The 15,292-nt window shown below is 52.2% G+C and overlaps 1 protein-coding gene across 3 annotated transcripts; it reads left to right on the top strand.

Annotated features, from left to right (window-relative positions):
- Nucleotides 1-2,603: 2,603 nt before the first annotated feature.
- Nucleotides 2,604-15,215, top strand: LMBR1L (limb development membrane protein 1 like). Of its 3 annotated transcripts, XM_004274370.4 has the most exons (17): nucleotides 2,604-2,973; nucleotides 5,888-5,972; nucleotides 7,266-7,299; nucleotides 8,347-8,486; nucleotides 8,674-8,777; nucleotides 9,427-9,553; nucleotides 10,065-10,133; nucleotides 10,271-10,335; nucleotides 10,682-10,754; nucleotides 10,848-10,931; nucleotides 11,027-11,103; nucleotides 11,668-11,745; nucleotides 11,896-11,969; nucleotides 12,204-12,294; nucleotides 12,378-12,444; nucleotides 14,256-14,417; nucleotides 14,614-15,215. In XM_004274370.4, exons 1-17 carry the CDS (start codon nucleotides 2,902-2,904, stop codon nucleotides 14,679-14,681), a joined length of 1,470 nt encoding a protein of 489 aa, XP_004274418.1. In that variant the 5' UTR covers nucleotides 2,604-2,901; the 3' UTR covers nucleotides 14,682-15,215. The 3 variants fall into 3 exon arrangements, with proteins under 3 accessions (XP_004274418.1, XP_033292276.1, XP_033292277.1); XM_033436385.2 differs by lacking the exon at nucleotides 2,604-2,973 and having other exon boundaries at nucleotides 5,889-5,972; nucleotides 7,169-7,299; XM_033436386.1 differs by lacking the exons at nucleotides 2,604-2,973; nucleotides 5,888-5,972; nucleotides 7,266-7,299 and adding an exon at nucleotides 8,032-8,050.
- Nucleotides 15,216-15,292: the final 77 nt, after the last annotated feature.

The raw sequence follows: 15,292 nt of genomic DNA, 5'->3' as shown, positions 1-15,292 counted from the left end.
GGGTGATGTCACAGCACCTTGTAAACTGTAAAGGACTGTGAGCATTAGATTCATAGATTTGGAAGTAATCTTAAGGGTCTTCCAGTTTTGCAAATGAGATCAAGCATAGCCCAGGATGACAGTGCTAGAACCAGAACCCAGCTCTTCTGATAATTAGCAATGCTTGCCATCTTTCTCACTACATTTACCAATATTTGAGCACCTACATGAATTAGGCATGGTGCTAAGAGCTAAGGAAATAACCACATTCAAAACAAATATGATTATTTCCCTTTAGGAGTCTATACGGGGGAAACAAACAAATGCAAACAAATTAAATTATGGCAACTTGTGATAAATGAAATTACAAAAATAGGTTGCTTTAGATAAGGCAGTGGGGTAACATTTAAGCTCAAACCTGAAGGAGACCACAGCCAACCAAAAGTGAATTGGGAAGAAGCAGGGGGAAGGGGAGCGCTCTTCCAGGCAGAGGAAACAGCAAGTGCAGAGCCCTGGGGAAGAAAAGAGCTTCGCAGGGTCCACCAGGAACTGACCAAAGGTCAGGGTGAAGATGATGCCAAGTTGAAGCAGTAGAGAGGTGCTAGCTCACAGGTCACAAACTCAAATGCACAGCTGGGCGGACAAGGGCATGTTTGTTCAAATTTATTAAAGATTCTGTGAGCCAAACAAAACACAGCATGTCTAATGCAGCCCAGAGGCCACCATTTGGTAACCCCTGAGGGCCTTTTTTTTTTTTTTTTGGCAGCGCCTCGAGGCTTGTGGAATCTTAGTTTCCAGACCAGGGATTGAATCTGGGCCCTCGGCAGTGAAAGTTCTAACCACTTGGACAGCCAGGGAATTCCCAGGGCTTGGTATTCTTACTATAAGGCAGGTGAATTTCTAAGTGCAAATGGATTGCTTTTGAGGGATTTTGAGCAGGGGCAGATCTTATTTGTGTTTTAACAAGATCGTTAAAGTACTTTGGCTTGAGATAAAGATAAGAGTTAAGCACCAAGGTCACGCAATAGGCCCAAGCCACCTCCCTGTGCTCTCCTTTCCTTCCCTGCAACAGAGCCAAGGACCCAGCCAGCTATCTTCTCTTTCTATCTCTGCCCACTCTCCTCATTGGATTCTCTTCACTCCAAGCTTGGTTGCTAAAAGGGAAATCAGCTATTCACGTCCTCTCATTATCTTGCTACTACCAAAGACATATATATATACATACATACATACATACATACATACACATATGTAGTATATTATATATAACATACACACAAATATGTATGTATATACAAGTATATGCTTTTTATTTCCCAAGGTTCTACTTCAAATCACTGGGGAAACAGAATAGAGATAAAGGTACATGCCCTGTTTCAAGAGTACAGAATTCATTTGTTCATTCTGGCCCCTGACTCTTGCTCAGATAGTAACGGGACACAGTCTAGTCCTTTAGAATTGCGCTCTTATTCTTCAGTGGGGGGTTTTGCAAAACTCATCCCTTCTTTTAAGTTTCCCTGTACTACTCCCTCCATTTTAGAGGAAGGGTTTAACTCCATGAAGGTGGGACTTCCCAAACAGTACATGTATCAAGGTCATAGGAAGGTAACTTGCATCCCTTGTGACAATATCTCACCATTTTCTAATCTCTAAAATGCTAATCATAGCTTTCCCTGGGTAAAATGAGATAAAATCTATAAAGTGAGTGGCACATAGTAGGTGGTCAGCTAATGTTTGACTCAGCCCATGATCCCCTGTGGGCATTTCCTCACAAAGTTTCAGATGGATATTTCTGTAGTTTCTTATCCACTTTTCTTTGGTATTTGTTCTAGCACACACTAGGGCTCCCACAAAAGTGACTGAGTGAAAACTTGGCGGCAGTGGGTTCCTCACCCCACAATAAACACTTTCAGAAAATGCTACTATGCAATGGAATATTACTCAGCCATAAAAAGGAACGAAATTGGGTCATTTGTAGAGACGTGGTTGCATCTAGAGACTGTCATACAGAGTGAAGTAAGTCAGAAAGAGAAAAACAAATATCCTGTATTAACGCATATATGTGGAACCTAGAAAAATGGTACAGATGAACCTGTTTTCAGGGCAGAAATAAAGACACAGATGTAGAGAACAAACGTATGGACACCAAGGGGGGAAAGCGGGAGGGGATGGTGGTGGTGCTGGTGGTATGAATTGGGAGATTGGGATTGACATATATACACTAATATGTATAAAATAGATAACTAATAAGAACCTGCTGTATAAAAAAATAAAAAAAAAAAGAAAATGCTACTACGGGCCTTTTGTTACTGAGCAGCCGTACCTTTCAGAACCCTATGGTGCTCTCACATTCCACCTGGATGGCCTGATCCAAATGGCTTATTTAACCAAGGTCACACTCGTTGCTCATCAACTACGGGAGGTGAAAAAGACAGTTGCTTAGTTTTAGAACGAGCACCGGTAAGCCCCAAAGATCCCGCCTTCCACGGGGCGAGCCTATCAGCGTTCCTCTAGCGAAGAGCGGCAGCTCAGTAGGAACCAATGAGTTCCGCTCCCTGGAATGATCCCGCCCATCCGTTGTGTTGTCGCTCTGCCTCTTGTAAAATAGAACCGGGACTTGCGCTTCCTCTTAGCGTGCCTATCGGCTGGTGTCTGCGTTGAAACTCTACGGAAGCCTGACCTTAAAGGGGAGGGAGCAGCGGGGGGCCGGGGCCCTTTAAAACGAGGCCCGCGGGTGCCTGCCCCTTTAAGGGAAGGGCGTCCAGACGACAGAACCTGAGCCCCAGATTACCCCGAGTCTTCGTCACAGGCTGCAAGAAACGGCTCCTTCGCTGGGTCCGGGTGCTTGGCGGCGGCGGTTTCATCCCCGCTGGTCCTCCCCGGGCCCGGAGACACCCCCGCCCCAGTCATGCTGAGCAGAGTATGGAAGCAGCTGACTACGAAGTGCTATCCGTGCGAGAGCAGCTATTCCACGAGAAGGTCCGCGAGTGCATTGTGAGTGCGGGACCCGGGCAGGAAGGGTAGGACCAAGTGGGGAACGGGGGTCGCGGGAGAGGGAGGGTCCGGGTCGGAGTGAGACCACCTGGGCTCAGAGTGCCGGCAGACAATGCTTGGTCCAGGGGCTAACGACGAAGGGCCCTGGTCCGACCAGTGCTCGGGCTGGCGAATCCCTAGATCGGGTCAGCTGGGTAGCTGCGCGATAAACAAAGCCGATCGGTTTCCGTTCCTCCCACTCGACACGCCCCTCCCCCCCTCCTGTCCCCCACCCCCGCCCATGTTCGGAGTGCAGGTCTTCGTGTGTCTGGGAGCCTGGTGAGCCTGCCGGTTTTAGTCAGATGGTTGGAGAGGGATGGGTTTGGCTGGGGGGAGGCTTATTTGCACTTACCCCTCAAACCCAAATAATGTTTGATGAAGGGGAGACGAACAGTGGACTTTGGTGGGTTTCCCACTTTAGAAGAAAGTACTCTTGCTGAGGTGGATTCTACTGTGTAGAGATGGGGAACAACTAAAGTTTCCCCTTCTTTTCCTCCCCCTTATTGGTGTTTGTTAGAAATCCTGCAAGCCGAGTTTCCTAGCTTCCCAGCCATTCAGGGATTTCCTGTGAGTGGTTTCCCCCGGTGCTACAGAGGGCACCTGGCTGCTTTCCTTACTGCCTCACTGCCACCTAGAGTAACAGCTGAAACTGCCACACAGCAAGGGACTCCTCACTTCTGGGCCAGGGACACCCAGTGGAGTTTAGGGGATCGCATCTTTCTCAGGCCGGCTCTGAACTCTCATCTCTCTCCTTTCTTCTCTGTCTCCTCCCTTGGAGCTCCCCTGGGTAGCCCTCACCCACAAATACTAAAGGGAAAGGGAAGGGTTTAGAAGAATAGAAGTTAGTGAGTGGAGAACCCACTGATGGGGTCATCCTTCATTTTTCTCAGACTTGGCCGTAGTCTGCCCTGGGCAGCCTCAGATTGGAGGAGGGCTAAAGTGAGCCATGGCATAACTAGGTCTGCCCTTATCTGTGAGGACTGAGAAGTAGGGAGTAAATCTGTCCATGTGTAGAGCTCCAGATCTGCTTTCAGGAAGCTTTCCTTGTGTGTTTCTTAGTGGATAGTTCCACATGACAGGGTTGGGCATATCGTGGAGGCACACCCAGGCCTTGAGACAGTGTAGAGCCAGAGACCCACATTCCTAGAGAACAGGGAGGGATGAGACCTTGGACAGAGAAGCAGCCTCCTGGATGTCTCCCCCATCCTTTAGTCCCATTAGCTGAGGACATCAGTGCTGGCCAAGGGCAGCCTGAAGGCTTCTAGTACCTCCCCCACCTGGCTCCAATCCCCTGCTCTAGAAAATGACCTAGCCTCTGCTGGAACTGCATGGAACTGCGTGGAACTCCAGTCTGACCTTTTGAGCCCTCCCACCTTCCTGCTTATTAAGCAAGCCCAGGGCAGAGCACTAGGCAGTAAAAATCTTGCAGTTACAATCTGAGTGGCTCATTCTACCCTACTTCCCTGATATTAAAAGCTACAGTTTTGTCCTGGACCCTTGGTTCTCCTGGGGTCTATGACTTCTCTCTTTGCATAGAGAGCTGTATGCAGATTCCCTGTAGGGTCAGCTCCTCTTGGGGACTGGAGCGCCTATGAGACTGATTCTGCCTTCTTTTTTTAAATTTATTTATTTTTGGCTCCGTTGGGTCTTCGTTGCTGCGTGCGGGCTTTCTCTAGTTGCGGCGAGTGGGGGCTACTCTTTGTTGCGGTGCATGGGCTTCTCATTGCAGCAGCTTCTCTTGTTTCGGAGCATGGGCTCTAGATGTGCGGGCTTCAGTAGCTGTGGCAGGTGGGCTCAGTAGTTGTGGCTCTCAGACTCTAGAGCGCAGGCTCAGTAGTTGTGGTGCACGGGCTTAGGTGCTCCATGGCACGTGGGATCTTCCTGGAGCAGGGCTCAAACTCGTGTCTCCTGCATTGGCAGGCGGATTCTTAACCACTGCGCCACCAGGGAAGTCCCTGATCCTGCCTACTTCAAACGCAATAACATCTCAAGATTCTCTGGCCCTGGTTGTGGAGCCAAGCTGTCTAGTGGCTCCTTCCCTGGGCAATAGCAGCTTACTTGCGGTAGAGTAGGGATGCATGCATGTGTAGAATAACCTGGCCAAGTCCTGCCATAACTGTCCATTGGAGGAGTAGTCCCCCAGGGGCATGGGACAGACCCTTTGAGGCCTACCCTGCAGTTGCAAATCACCTTAGGTAGGGACCAGGGATTGATAGCTTTTAAAGGGACTGATGCCAGCTCTAGAAACTTTATAGATGTGGGGCCCCAATTAAAGCCTACTATTAAGGACAGGGCATCAAAGAGGCTCTAGTTTGGCCCAGAGCAGACCTGATCTTTCAGGGCCCCTGAATAAACAGAGTGGAAGCTCTGAGTTGGTCTAGGAACATTATTCCTACTTATTTTCTCCTAGAGCTTGGATCAAGGTGGGAGTGGAGGAAGAGGGGGGTGCAGCACCAGGACAATGCAGACATCCCCTTCTTCCCCTCAAACCTGCTTCCTTTTCCAATAATGTGCTAGGAGTAAATTCCCTCTGGTTCTGTGGCCTGTTTCAGGTGTGCGGATATGTGCATCTCTAGGCGTCTTCTCTGACAATTTACCAACCAGGGTTCAGTTGGAACTATTTTTTTCCTGGGAAAAAACCCTTGTAGAGCTGGGCATGGTACTGTTTTCCCAAGTGCATGGGACAGCCCCTGTCTGATGCTTCTTGTAGGCCCCTGAGGCCTTGACTAGAAGGAAGTACTGGGGAGAAAGATGGAACCCCTGGAAGTATGGAGCCTAGTTTTGGGAAAGTGTCCCTGTGGAATTAAGAGAGGCCATTGGGGCTGTGAAATGTGTGGGGCTTAGAGCTTCTCATCTCGCTCACACTCTGCCACAGATCTCAACACTTCTGTTTGCGACACTCTACATCCTCTGCCACATCGCCCTGACCCGCTTCAAGAAGCCTGCTGAGTTCACCACAGGTACCTGTGACTTCCCTCCCTTCTGCCTGCCCTCTGCCAGTGTTCCCGTTGCCATGGCACCAGCCTCAGGGGAAGCAGCCTATGGTGCCTGCTGGGAAAGGAGGGGTGGCTGTTCTGGAGCCTCTGCCTCTTCTGCCTCCCTCCCTCCACAGGCAGAGACAAGGTGGTAGAGTGGAAAGTCTAGATGGAAGTCCCTCAACTAACAGAGCCACAGGGCAAGTAATGCAACTCTTGTGACCCTCAGTTGCATCCTCTACAAAATGAGCCTAACAGTCTCTACCCAGTCCACTGTCATTGTGTAGAGCAGATATGATGGCTAATGTGAAAGCTCTCTGTGAACCTAAAGCAGGCAGCTGCAGGGTGAATGTTATCATGGGCACAAGCTCTGTCATCTCCTCTCCTAGTGCTCCTAGTGCTCAGAGACCTCCCTGACCACTGGGACCCCAGGACCCGGTGATGGTGACCTTTCTCTTGGTAGAGAGTTCAGATTAAAGCTTTCTGTAGGCATTGTGTGGTTAAGGGGAGGGACACACTTACCACAGTTCCTAGCTCCAGCCTGTCCAGATCTTCCTGTCCTGGCCTGAAGCTTTCCTCCCCTCCAGACGGCTTTATGCACCCTCAGACAAGAAGGCAGCTAGTCCTCAGTGTGATTTCCCTGGGGACTTTCTCCATGATTCTCCCTCCCCGCCCTGCGCCCCCGCCATTTCCCTTTGCTATACCTAGCCACTGATGTAACCAACCTCACAGACCAGTCATTCATTGTATTTGCAGCTTACAAAGAGGAACCTATGATGGAGGAGAGCTGGGGAAGGAGGGAAGTGGGGGAATTTCTGGTCCATACTCTCTCCACCTGGGACCACTGATTTTTTTTTTTTTTTTTTTGCGGTACGCGGACCTCTCACTGTTGTGGCCTCTCCCGTTGCGGAGCACAGGCTCCAGATGTGCAGGCTCAGTGGCCATGGCTCACGGGCCCAGCTGCTCCACGGCATGTGGGATCTTCCCGGACCGGGGCATGAACCTGTGTCCCCTGCATCGGCAGGCAGACTCTCAACCACTGCGCCACCAGGGAAGCCCCTGGGACCACTGATTTTTTAGCTGCCACCCTGGCCAGAGAATAGGTTGTGGGGTTCATAGTGTGAGCTCTCCCAGGGCCTCCTGCCCAGCTCTGCCTCAGTGGGCCCAGGCCCTTCTTTCAGGAGACAGGAGGGAGCAGGAGAGCACACTGCAACACAGATGGCTCCCAGAGCTGCACACTGATGGCCTGCCTCTTCCCCATGCCTCTATCTTTTGTAGCGGATGATGAAGATGCTACAGTCAACAAGATTGCGTAAGTGTCATTGCCTCAGTACCTGGCACTAGTAGCCTTTAGAAGCTGGGATCTGAGGCCCCTGGAGCTGGGGGAGAGTAAGGTGTCAGAAGAGAGAGTTTCTGCTTCTGCCCCATTTCTGGCTTCTTCTGGCTTTACGCTATCCTAGGGATGCTTGGAAAAGCTGCTGTTCCTGTCTCCCAGGTTGGGCCGGGAGCTTCAAGCAGCCTCTTGGCCAGGAACTCTGAAGCCTCTTCTGCGGGCCTAAGTCACCAGAAGTGGCTCCAGCTTGGCGTCACCTCCCAGCAGCCACTGGAGAGGGTGTGGGGTGGGGATACAGACTGATGGAAACGGCAGGGGATGGGGAAGGTGGAACCCCCAAAGGCGGGGCATGCTTATTTCTGAGAGGATGGCCCTTACTCTAGGCAGTTATTATTCACTAGCACCTAAAGAGAAAAATATAGAGATGACCCCTCTGATTCAACAGGCAACAGATTAAAAGGCAACCCCCCTCTCTCACCTCCCATGGACCAACTAGATAATTGTCCCTTCTTTTCAGCTGATGCAGCCCAGGGCACAGGCCTTGGCTATGAAGCTGGGTTTCAACTCCCCTTGTCCCCGCTTTGCCTTAGTACCTTCCCATAGGGCATAGCCATATGGAGTGACCCTGCTCTGTCCAGGCTGAAGAAGGCAAGTTCAGAAATCCACTTCCCTGAGCTGAGCAGAGAAGTCAGGCACTTTAGCTTGGCATCATGCCCGGCACACCCTATAGGCAAGTGCGGGAGGACCTCATTCCTGGGGACAGTCTGGGCAAGTGATATGGCAGGCGACCAGTTTCCCATAAATGCCTGAGCTGTTCCCATCCCACATGCCAAGGCTTTCCTGGAGGTAAGGGCTACGGTGGGGAGGCAGTGGGTAGAGCCCCAGCTAGACAGCTCTTTCCCTAGGTCTGTCACTGCTACAGCTGGTTCTAGAAGTCACAAGTGCCTGTGGGGACGAATGGGGCTTCTTGGGCCCAGGGAAGTGAGTGTCTGAGCTAATCAGAGGCACTTCCCCTTCTCTGCCCAGGCTCGAGCTGTGCACCTTCACCCTGGCAGTCGCCCTGGGTGCTGTCCTGCTCCTGCCCTTCTCCATCATCAGCAACGAGGTGCTGCTCTCACTGCCTCGGAACTACTACATCCAGTGGCTCAACGGCTCCCTCATCCATGGTACATCGATCCTGGTTGCAGCTGAGGGTGGGGATGGAGAGCAGATAGGGTAGGGCAGACACAGACAGCCTGGGCTAATCAGTCATAGAGCACCCCATCCCTCCCGCCTTCCCTGCCACATGGTCAGTCCCCAGTGGGTTGGGGTCCCCCCTTAATGACCATCTCTGCTTCTCCTTTTTTGCTCTAGGCCTCTGGAACCTCGTTTTCCTCTTCTCCAACTTGTCCCTCATCTTCCTCATGCCCTTTGCATATTTCTTCACTGAGTCTGAGGGCTTTGCTGGCTCCAGAAAGGTGAGTGGGGGAATGTATCAATCAATCTGTGCAGACAGGAGACAGGATTCCACTGAGATGGTTCAACTGAAGAGATTTTAATGAAGAAACTATTTGCAGAGGTTTAATCAGCACTAAGGAGCTTGAGGCGCTAGTGACAACAGGAGGTCATGACCACCCCTAAGCCTGTGGGAGCCAAAGGAAGAAATAATTTCTGGAAGCCACTGATAGTGGAAACTGGGGAGGTGTGGCCACCCAGGAGAGGAGCTAGTGTCCAAGGTGCCCAAGGTGGGAGGAAACACAAAAAATTACCCTGGACTCTTTCTCTTCCTACCTTCCACTCTCCTGCCAGCCCTTCCCATTGGGCAAGGTGAACAGGAAACCAGAGGGCAAAGAGCTTATGTGACACACACCTCGGGGTCAGCCTCCCAGGGCAAGACAGGGATGGAGAAGGGATCTGGGGAGGGGGATTACAAATGAAGGATATCCAGTAGAGGGAATGATCCCGGACTGTGGGGCAGGAGGACAGAGTGACTTAGCAGAGTAAGCGGGAAACGCCCTCCGCTGCCTCCTGAATCCGGTCCTCTCGGGTCCCCAGCCAAGCTGCCATCTCTGCCGTCTCCTTCCTTCCCCACACTGCCCGCACCCCACCTACTGCCTCCTCCTGTAGGGTGTCCTGGCCCGGGTCTACGAGACGGTGGTGATGCTGATGTTCCTCACTCTGCTGGTGCTGGGAATGGTGTGGGTGGCGTCAGCCATTGTGGACAACAGTAAGGCCAGCACGGAGTCCCTGTATGGTGAGAAGGCCAGCTTCCTCCCCACCCTCCAGGCCGGCTGACTCTTCAGCTGGCCGATGTTCCCTTGCCCGGACCAACTGTATCCCTCTAAAGTGGAGCAGTTGGGAACCTTCCCCCTTAGACTGAAGTTTCAGACAGATGGATTTCAGGCCAAATCCAACCTGTAGAAGTGTTCCATTGGGCCCATACAATGATTTAAAAAAATGTGAGTCCGTTGAAACGGGGAGATTTCACATTAATATCCAGGTTTCTGGCTTTGCTTGACAAGGTTGAGGATCTGGCCACACTAGGCCCCAGTGACTTGGGCCAAATAGTGGTTGTGCCCTTTAGATAGGATCTCCAGTTTGCTATAGTCTCTGTCGCTCCTTCTTCTGGCCAGCTTTCCTCATTTACATTACTTTCCTAACCGCTATAGGCTTTTGTCTTGTGCCTTTGCCTAGACTCTGAGGCCTGTCATCCCCCAGTAAGCAGGAGGAGAGAGATGGGCTGACGTACTTTTTTTTACCCTTAGACTTCTGGGAGTACTACCTCCCCTACCTCTACTCCTGCATCTCCTTCCTCGGGGTCCTGCTGCTCCTGGGTGAGTGTTCAGGACCTGAGAGGGAATGGGTAAGGTCCTCAGGCCAGCGCAACCAGGGTGGAGGACGGAATGGAAGGGTGGGTAGGGGAAGCGGTAGAGAGAAGGGTCTGGTAGGTGACTGGCTCCTGTCCCCACAGTGTGTACTCCGCTAGGTCTCGCCCGCATGTTCTCGGTCACTGGGAAGCTGCTGGTCAAGCCCCGGGTATGTAGTGCCCCTTGTCCTTTGATCCTGCAGGGCGGGCTTCCTGCAAAGCTGGAGCCAAACAATGAAGCAACCCTACAGTTGTGCAGTGCACACCTTGCAGAGGGCCACAGCCTTTGCTGGCTCCTGTATCCTTGACCCTCATCACCTGGAGCTGGTCACCAGGCATACAAAGCAGAAGACATGGCAGCTGGGAGGGACTGCATAAAGTGCCTGGCCGCAGGGCGGTGAATGAGGGAGGGGGAAGGAATAGGACAAAGGAGGCCTGAGATGAGCAGGCTTCTCCTGGGGCCTTTGGGATCAGGGAGCCTCTGACAGCCCATCCCTCCCTTTCCCCCGCCCACAGCTGCTGGAGGACCTGGAGGAGCAGCTGCACTGCTCAGCCTTTGAGGAGGCAGCTTTGACCCGCAGGATTTGCAGTGAGACGCAGCTCTTCCCAGTTGGGATGGTGAGCGTGGCTTGGGCAGGGCCTGTGCGGGACTCGGGGACAGCACCATCTTCTCTGCCCTCAGATCCCACTTCCTGCTGGCTGCCCTTGGACATGGAACTGCTGCACAGACGGGTCCTGGCTCTGCAGACACAGAGGGTCCTGCTGGGTATGTGGGTTGGTAGGCACTGGGATGCCTGCTTTCCCCAAGGAGAAGAGAGCCTCATTCTAGGCCCTTGCTAACTGCTTCCCATCCCTGCACAGAGAAGCGGCGGAAGGCTTCAGCCTGGCAGCGGAACCTGGGCTACCCACTGGCCATGCTGTGCTTGCTGGTACTGACGGTACGGATACCAGCCTTGGTGGGGGTGGGAGGTAGTAGGCCCATGAGTACCTTAGACCTTCTCAGGGAGCAGGGAGGAGATGCAAGGACCTGGTTATCATCAATAATAGTAGTTGCCTCTCAGCGAGTATCTACTTTGTGTCCCGCCTTGTGCTGAGCACATCAGTCCCCATTTTGTAGATGACGAAACTGAGAAGTTAAGGAGTTTGCCCAAGGCCGCGCAGGGCCTAAGCAGTTATGCAGGTTTGCTCTGGGGTGAAAATAAGGGTCGAAATCCAGTCCATCCCCCCATTTGCTACATCCTGGACTTGGGAATAAGTCTTATTTGTCTGGAGGAAGAGGTATATTTTTCTATTTGGCCTTTTTGCAATCCTTCCCATCTGGAGAGGGTGCATCTTATAATACCCTCAAAGGTGCTCTCTTGCTAGCATCAGCCTTCAGGAGGTCCCACACAGCTAACTGGAAACTGAAAATGTTGGACCAGAGTGTCTGCTCTTAACATTCAACTCTGGATACAACTGTGGGCTGGGACAGGGATGGGAGTCCATGACCTTGCCTCACACAGGGTCTGTCTGTGCTCATTGTGGCCATCCACATCCTGGAGCTGCTCATCGATGAGGCTGCCATGCCCCGGGGCATGCAGGTACTGGGCTGCCCTCCCACCGTATCTTTTGGGGAGGGCCTAAGAAAGGCTGGGTGAGGGGGCAGAAGCTGAGGCCAGAGGGTAGGCTGGGTGCGGGTGGCATTGATGATGGTGGGGCGTGCTGCACAGTGACACTGCTCCATCTCTCAGGGTGCCTCCCTGGGCCAGGTCTCCTTCTCCAAGCTGGGCTCCTTTGGTGCCGTCGTTCAGGTCGTACTCATCTTGTATCTTTCTGGAAACCCACCGTTGCCTCTCTTCACCAAACCTGTCTCCTCTGGGTTGCTGGGCAGAGCTACAGTGGGAGTGATAGGGAAGGGGGCAAGACTTGGCCAACCCGGGGTTCAGAAAGAAGGAAAAGACTTGATTTGAAAGGAGCGCTGGGGGAGAGAGGTCTGTTCCCTTTGAGATGAGGCATTAATCCCTGGGAGCAGACCAGTTCTTCCCTAACCCAGTGACAGTTACCTGATGGTTTCCTCGGTCGTGGGATTCTACAGCTCTCCACTCTTCTGGGGACTGCGGCCCAGATGGCATGACACAGCCATGACGCAGGTAGCTGGCCTGGGGGGCGTGCCTGGGCACTAGGTGCTGGCAGCTCTGCTACCCTGACCTGCCCTTTCCTTAATCCCACCCAGATAATTGGGAACTGTGTCTGTCTCCTGGTCCTAAGCTCAGCACTTCCTGTCTTCTCTCGAACCCTGGGTAAGTAGCAAAAGGAGGTAAGAGAATTGGCTTTTTTTGAGTACCTACTGGTACTAAGCAGACACATTATATTCATGCTCTCTCTAATTCCCACAACAAACCTATGAGGAGGGATTATCTCCATTTTACAGATGGAGAAACAGAGGCTCTATAAAATGCTATGCTGAGTAGTGTTGCTTCAAAGCTCATACTTTTTCCATTTGCTACATCCATCCCACAGCCTCCCCTACTTACTTCCATTTTTTTTTTTTGGTGGAGAAGCACCACTTTCCCCCAAATCTTCTTTTGTGGTGGATCATCTGATAAACAGTTCTTTCTTTTTCTGCGGCATGAGGGATCAACCCTTGCCCCCTGCAGTGGAAGCATGGAGTCTTAACCACTGGACCACCAGGGAAGTCCCAACATTCTCATTTAAAAGACGAAAAACAGGGACTTTACCGGCGGTCCAGCGGTTAAGACTCCGTACTTACACTCCAGGGTGCGCGGGTTCCATCCCTGGTTGGGGAAATAAGATCCTGGCTTGCCGCGCTGCGTGGCCAAAAAAAAAAAAAAAGAGAGAGAAACAGAAAAGCTAACTGATTTACCCAGAGTTATACAGCTTGTTTGAAGCAAGGCCAAGCCAGGCTAGAACCTCTGTCTCCTGAACCCCAGTCCAGTGTCAGTGCTTTTTCTACACGCTGGGCATGAAATAGCATGCTCAGTTCTTCTCCCATCTTTAGCTATGATCTAGCATTACCTGGTAAAAATGTTCAAAACTGTAACTGCTTCACCCAAGGTAGTAGGGGAGTTGCATAGGTTCCCCACCTCCCCACCATCGTCATCTATATACTGTACATGATTTAGTATTTACGTCAGTTCTATTTGATTCTTAAGTTCATATTCTCTCTACTCTACCATTTGTACTTATGCCATGGCGATTTAGGAAACTTGGCCTGTGGGTCCACCAGTTAGTTCCTTTAAGGTTGGATGCTGGTAGGAATATTTTTTAAGTGGGGGGGGCGGGGCTCCAGAATTTTTTTTTTTTTTTTTTGCGGTACGCGGGCCTCTCCCGCCGCGGAGCAACAGGCTCCGGACGTGCAGGCTCAGCAGCCGTGGCTCACGGGCGCAGCCGCTCTGCGGCATGTGGGATCTTCCCGGACCGGGGCACGAACCCATGTCCCCTGCATCGGCAGGCGGACTCTCAACCACTGCGCCACCAGAGAAGCCCTCCAGAATTTTAATTTATGATGATTATATTATTATTGTTAGGGGCTTGGTAAGTGTTGGAATAGTGCCTGGCACATATAGTGCTTTATGTGTGTTGTCTCATTTAATTCTCACAGTCCCATTATTTTCTCTATAGTTGAAGAAACGGAGGCACAGATATTTAATGAATTTGCCCCAGATCACACAGTTAGATAGGACGGGGTTCGGATATGAACCAAAGCAGCCATGACCAGAGTCAGAGCTCTTAGCCTCCACACTGCTCTGTCTACTAAAAAGAACATTTGGCTTGTAGGCTCCTGGCCCAGGAACAAGTAGCAGGCCCAGGATGCTCCTCAGGACTCCTGGAGCCAGAGGGCACCCCCCATGGGAGGAGAAGATGCCAGACTCTGGAAGGGAAGTTAAAGCAAGCCTAGCTGCTGACACTTTCTTCAATAGCCCTGAACTGTCCCTGAGACACGGCTTGGGAGATAGGAATAACGAATGAATAGAAGCCAACCTATTAGTTGCAGTGTTGAGATGTGGCCACCAGGAGGCAGCAGAAAGCTGGGCTCTGAGCCAGGGAAGGGTTGGGGAGCCTACCTCCCATCCTGGCCTTTGTACTTCAGGGCTCACTCGTTTGGACCTTCTGGGTGACTTCGGACGCTTCAACTGGCTGGGCAATTTCTACATCGTGTTCCTCTACAATGCAGCCTTCGCGGGCCTCACCACTCTCTGTTTGGTGAAAACCTTCACCGCAGCTGTGCGGGCAGAGCTGATCCGGGCCTTTGGTGAGAGGGAGTGGCGGTGAGGCTGGTGGGGTTGTGGGATGGAGCCCTCTGGAACAGTGGTCATCCCAAGCAGGGGAGATGGCATGCTGTCTGCTTTGCAGCGTATCTCATCCACCCATTCTGTGGCTTGGTTGTCTTATCCCTGAGGACTGAACCTATATCCTGCTTTTGACTGCCCACCCTGCCTCTTCCACAGGGCTGGACAGACTGCCATTGCCGGTTTCCGGTTTCCCCCGGGCATCTAGGAAGACCCAGCACCAGTGACCTCCAGCTGGGGGTGGGAGGGAGAAAACTGGACACTGCCATCTGCTGCCCAGGCCTGGAGGGGTGCCCAGGGGTGGGTGGACCTCAGGACCTGGAATCTGAGAGGGTGGGTGGCAGAGGGGAGCTGAGCTGTCTGCACTGTTGCATCATCTGAGCCAGAGTTTGGGACCGGGCCCCCCAGCTTTTCCAGATTTAACTGTGGGCCCCAGCGTGAGGTGGGGCTGGGTGACTGGGTCTGGCTCCCCGTCCCAAATTCGTTTACACATCAATCTGCCTCACTGCTGTTCCGGGCCATGCCCATAGCCATGTTTACATGATTTGATGTGCAATAGGGTGGGATGGGCGCAGGGGAGGGACTGAGCTGGGGGCAGACTTGGAAGGCAGATTGTCTCCCTTGCCTCTGGCCCAGCAGAGCCTAAGCCCTGTGCTATCCTGGAGGAGCTATGGACCACTGGAGAGACGGGGTCATAGGGAGGAGAGGCCACAACCATCAGCAATAAAGTTGATCCCAGGGTCTGCTTTGGTTTTTTTAAAGGGCCTGTCTCTGTGTCTATTTGAACAGCTTTGCTCCCACCAGTCCTGAGTCTGCAGAGAGAAACAGAGGGGTCCTT

Source organism: Orcinus orca, chromosome 11 (assembly GCF_937001465.1).
Source record: "Orcinus orca chromosome 11, mOrcOrc1.1, whole genome shotgun sequence".
NCBI classification, from domain to species: domain Eukaryota; kingdom Metazoa; phylum Chordata; class Mammalia; order Artiodactyla; family Delphinidae; genus Orcinus; species Orcinus orca.
Note: the sequence above shows the minus strand (reverse complement) of the source record. Positions and strands in the feature narration are given on the sequence as shown.

Coding starts and splice junctions, on each gene's coding strand:
- LMBR1L (XM_004274370.4), top strand. CDS start 2,902: ATGGAAGCAGCTGACTACGAAGTGCTATCCGTGCGAGAGCAGCTATTC. Junction 11,970..12,203: donor GTTCAGGTCGTACTCATCTT/GTATCTTTCTGG, acceptor ACCCAGTGACAG/TTACCTGATGGTTTCCTCGG. Junction 12,445..14,255: donor TGTCTTCTCTCGAACCCTGG/GTAAGTAGCAAA, acceptor TTTGTACTTCAG/GGCTCACTCGTTTGGACCTT.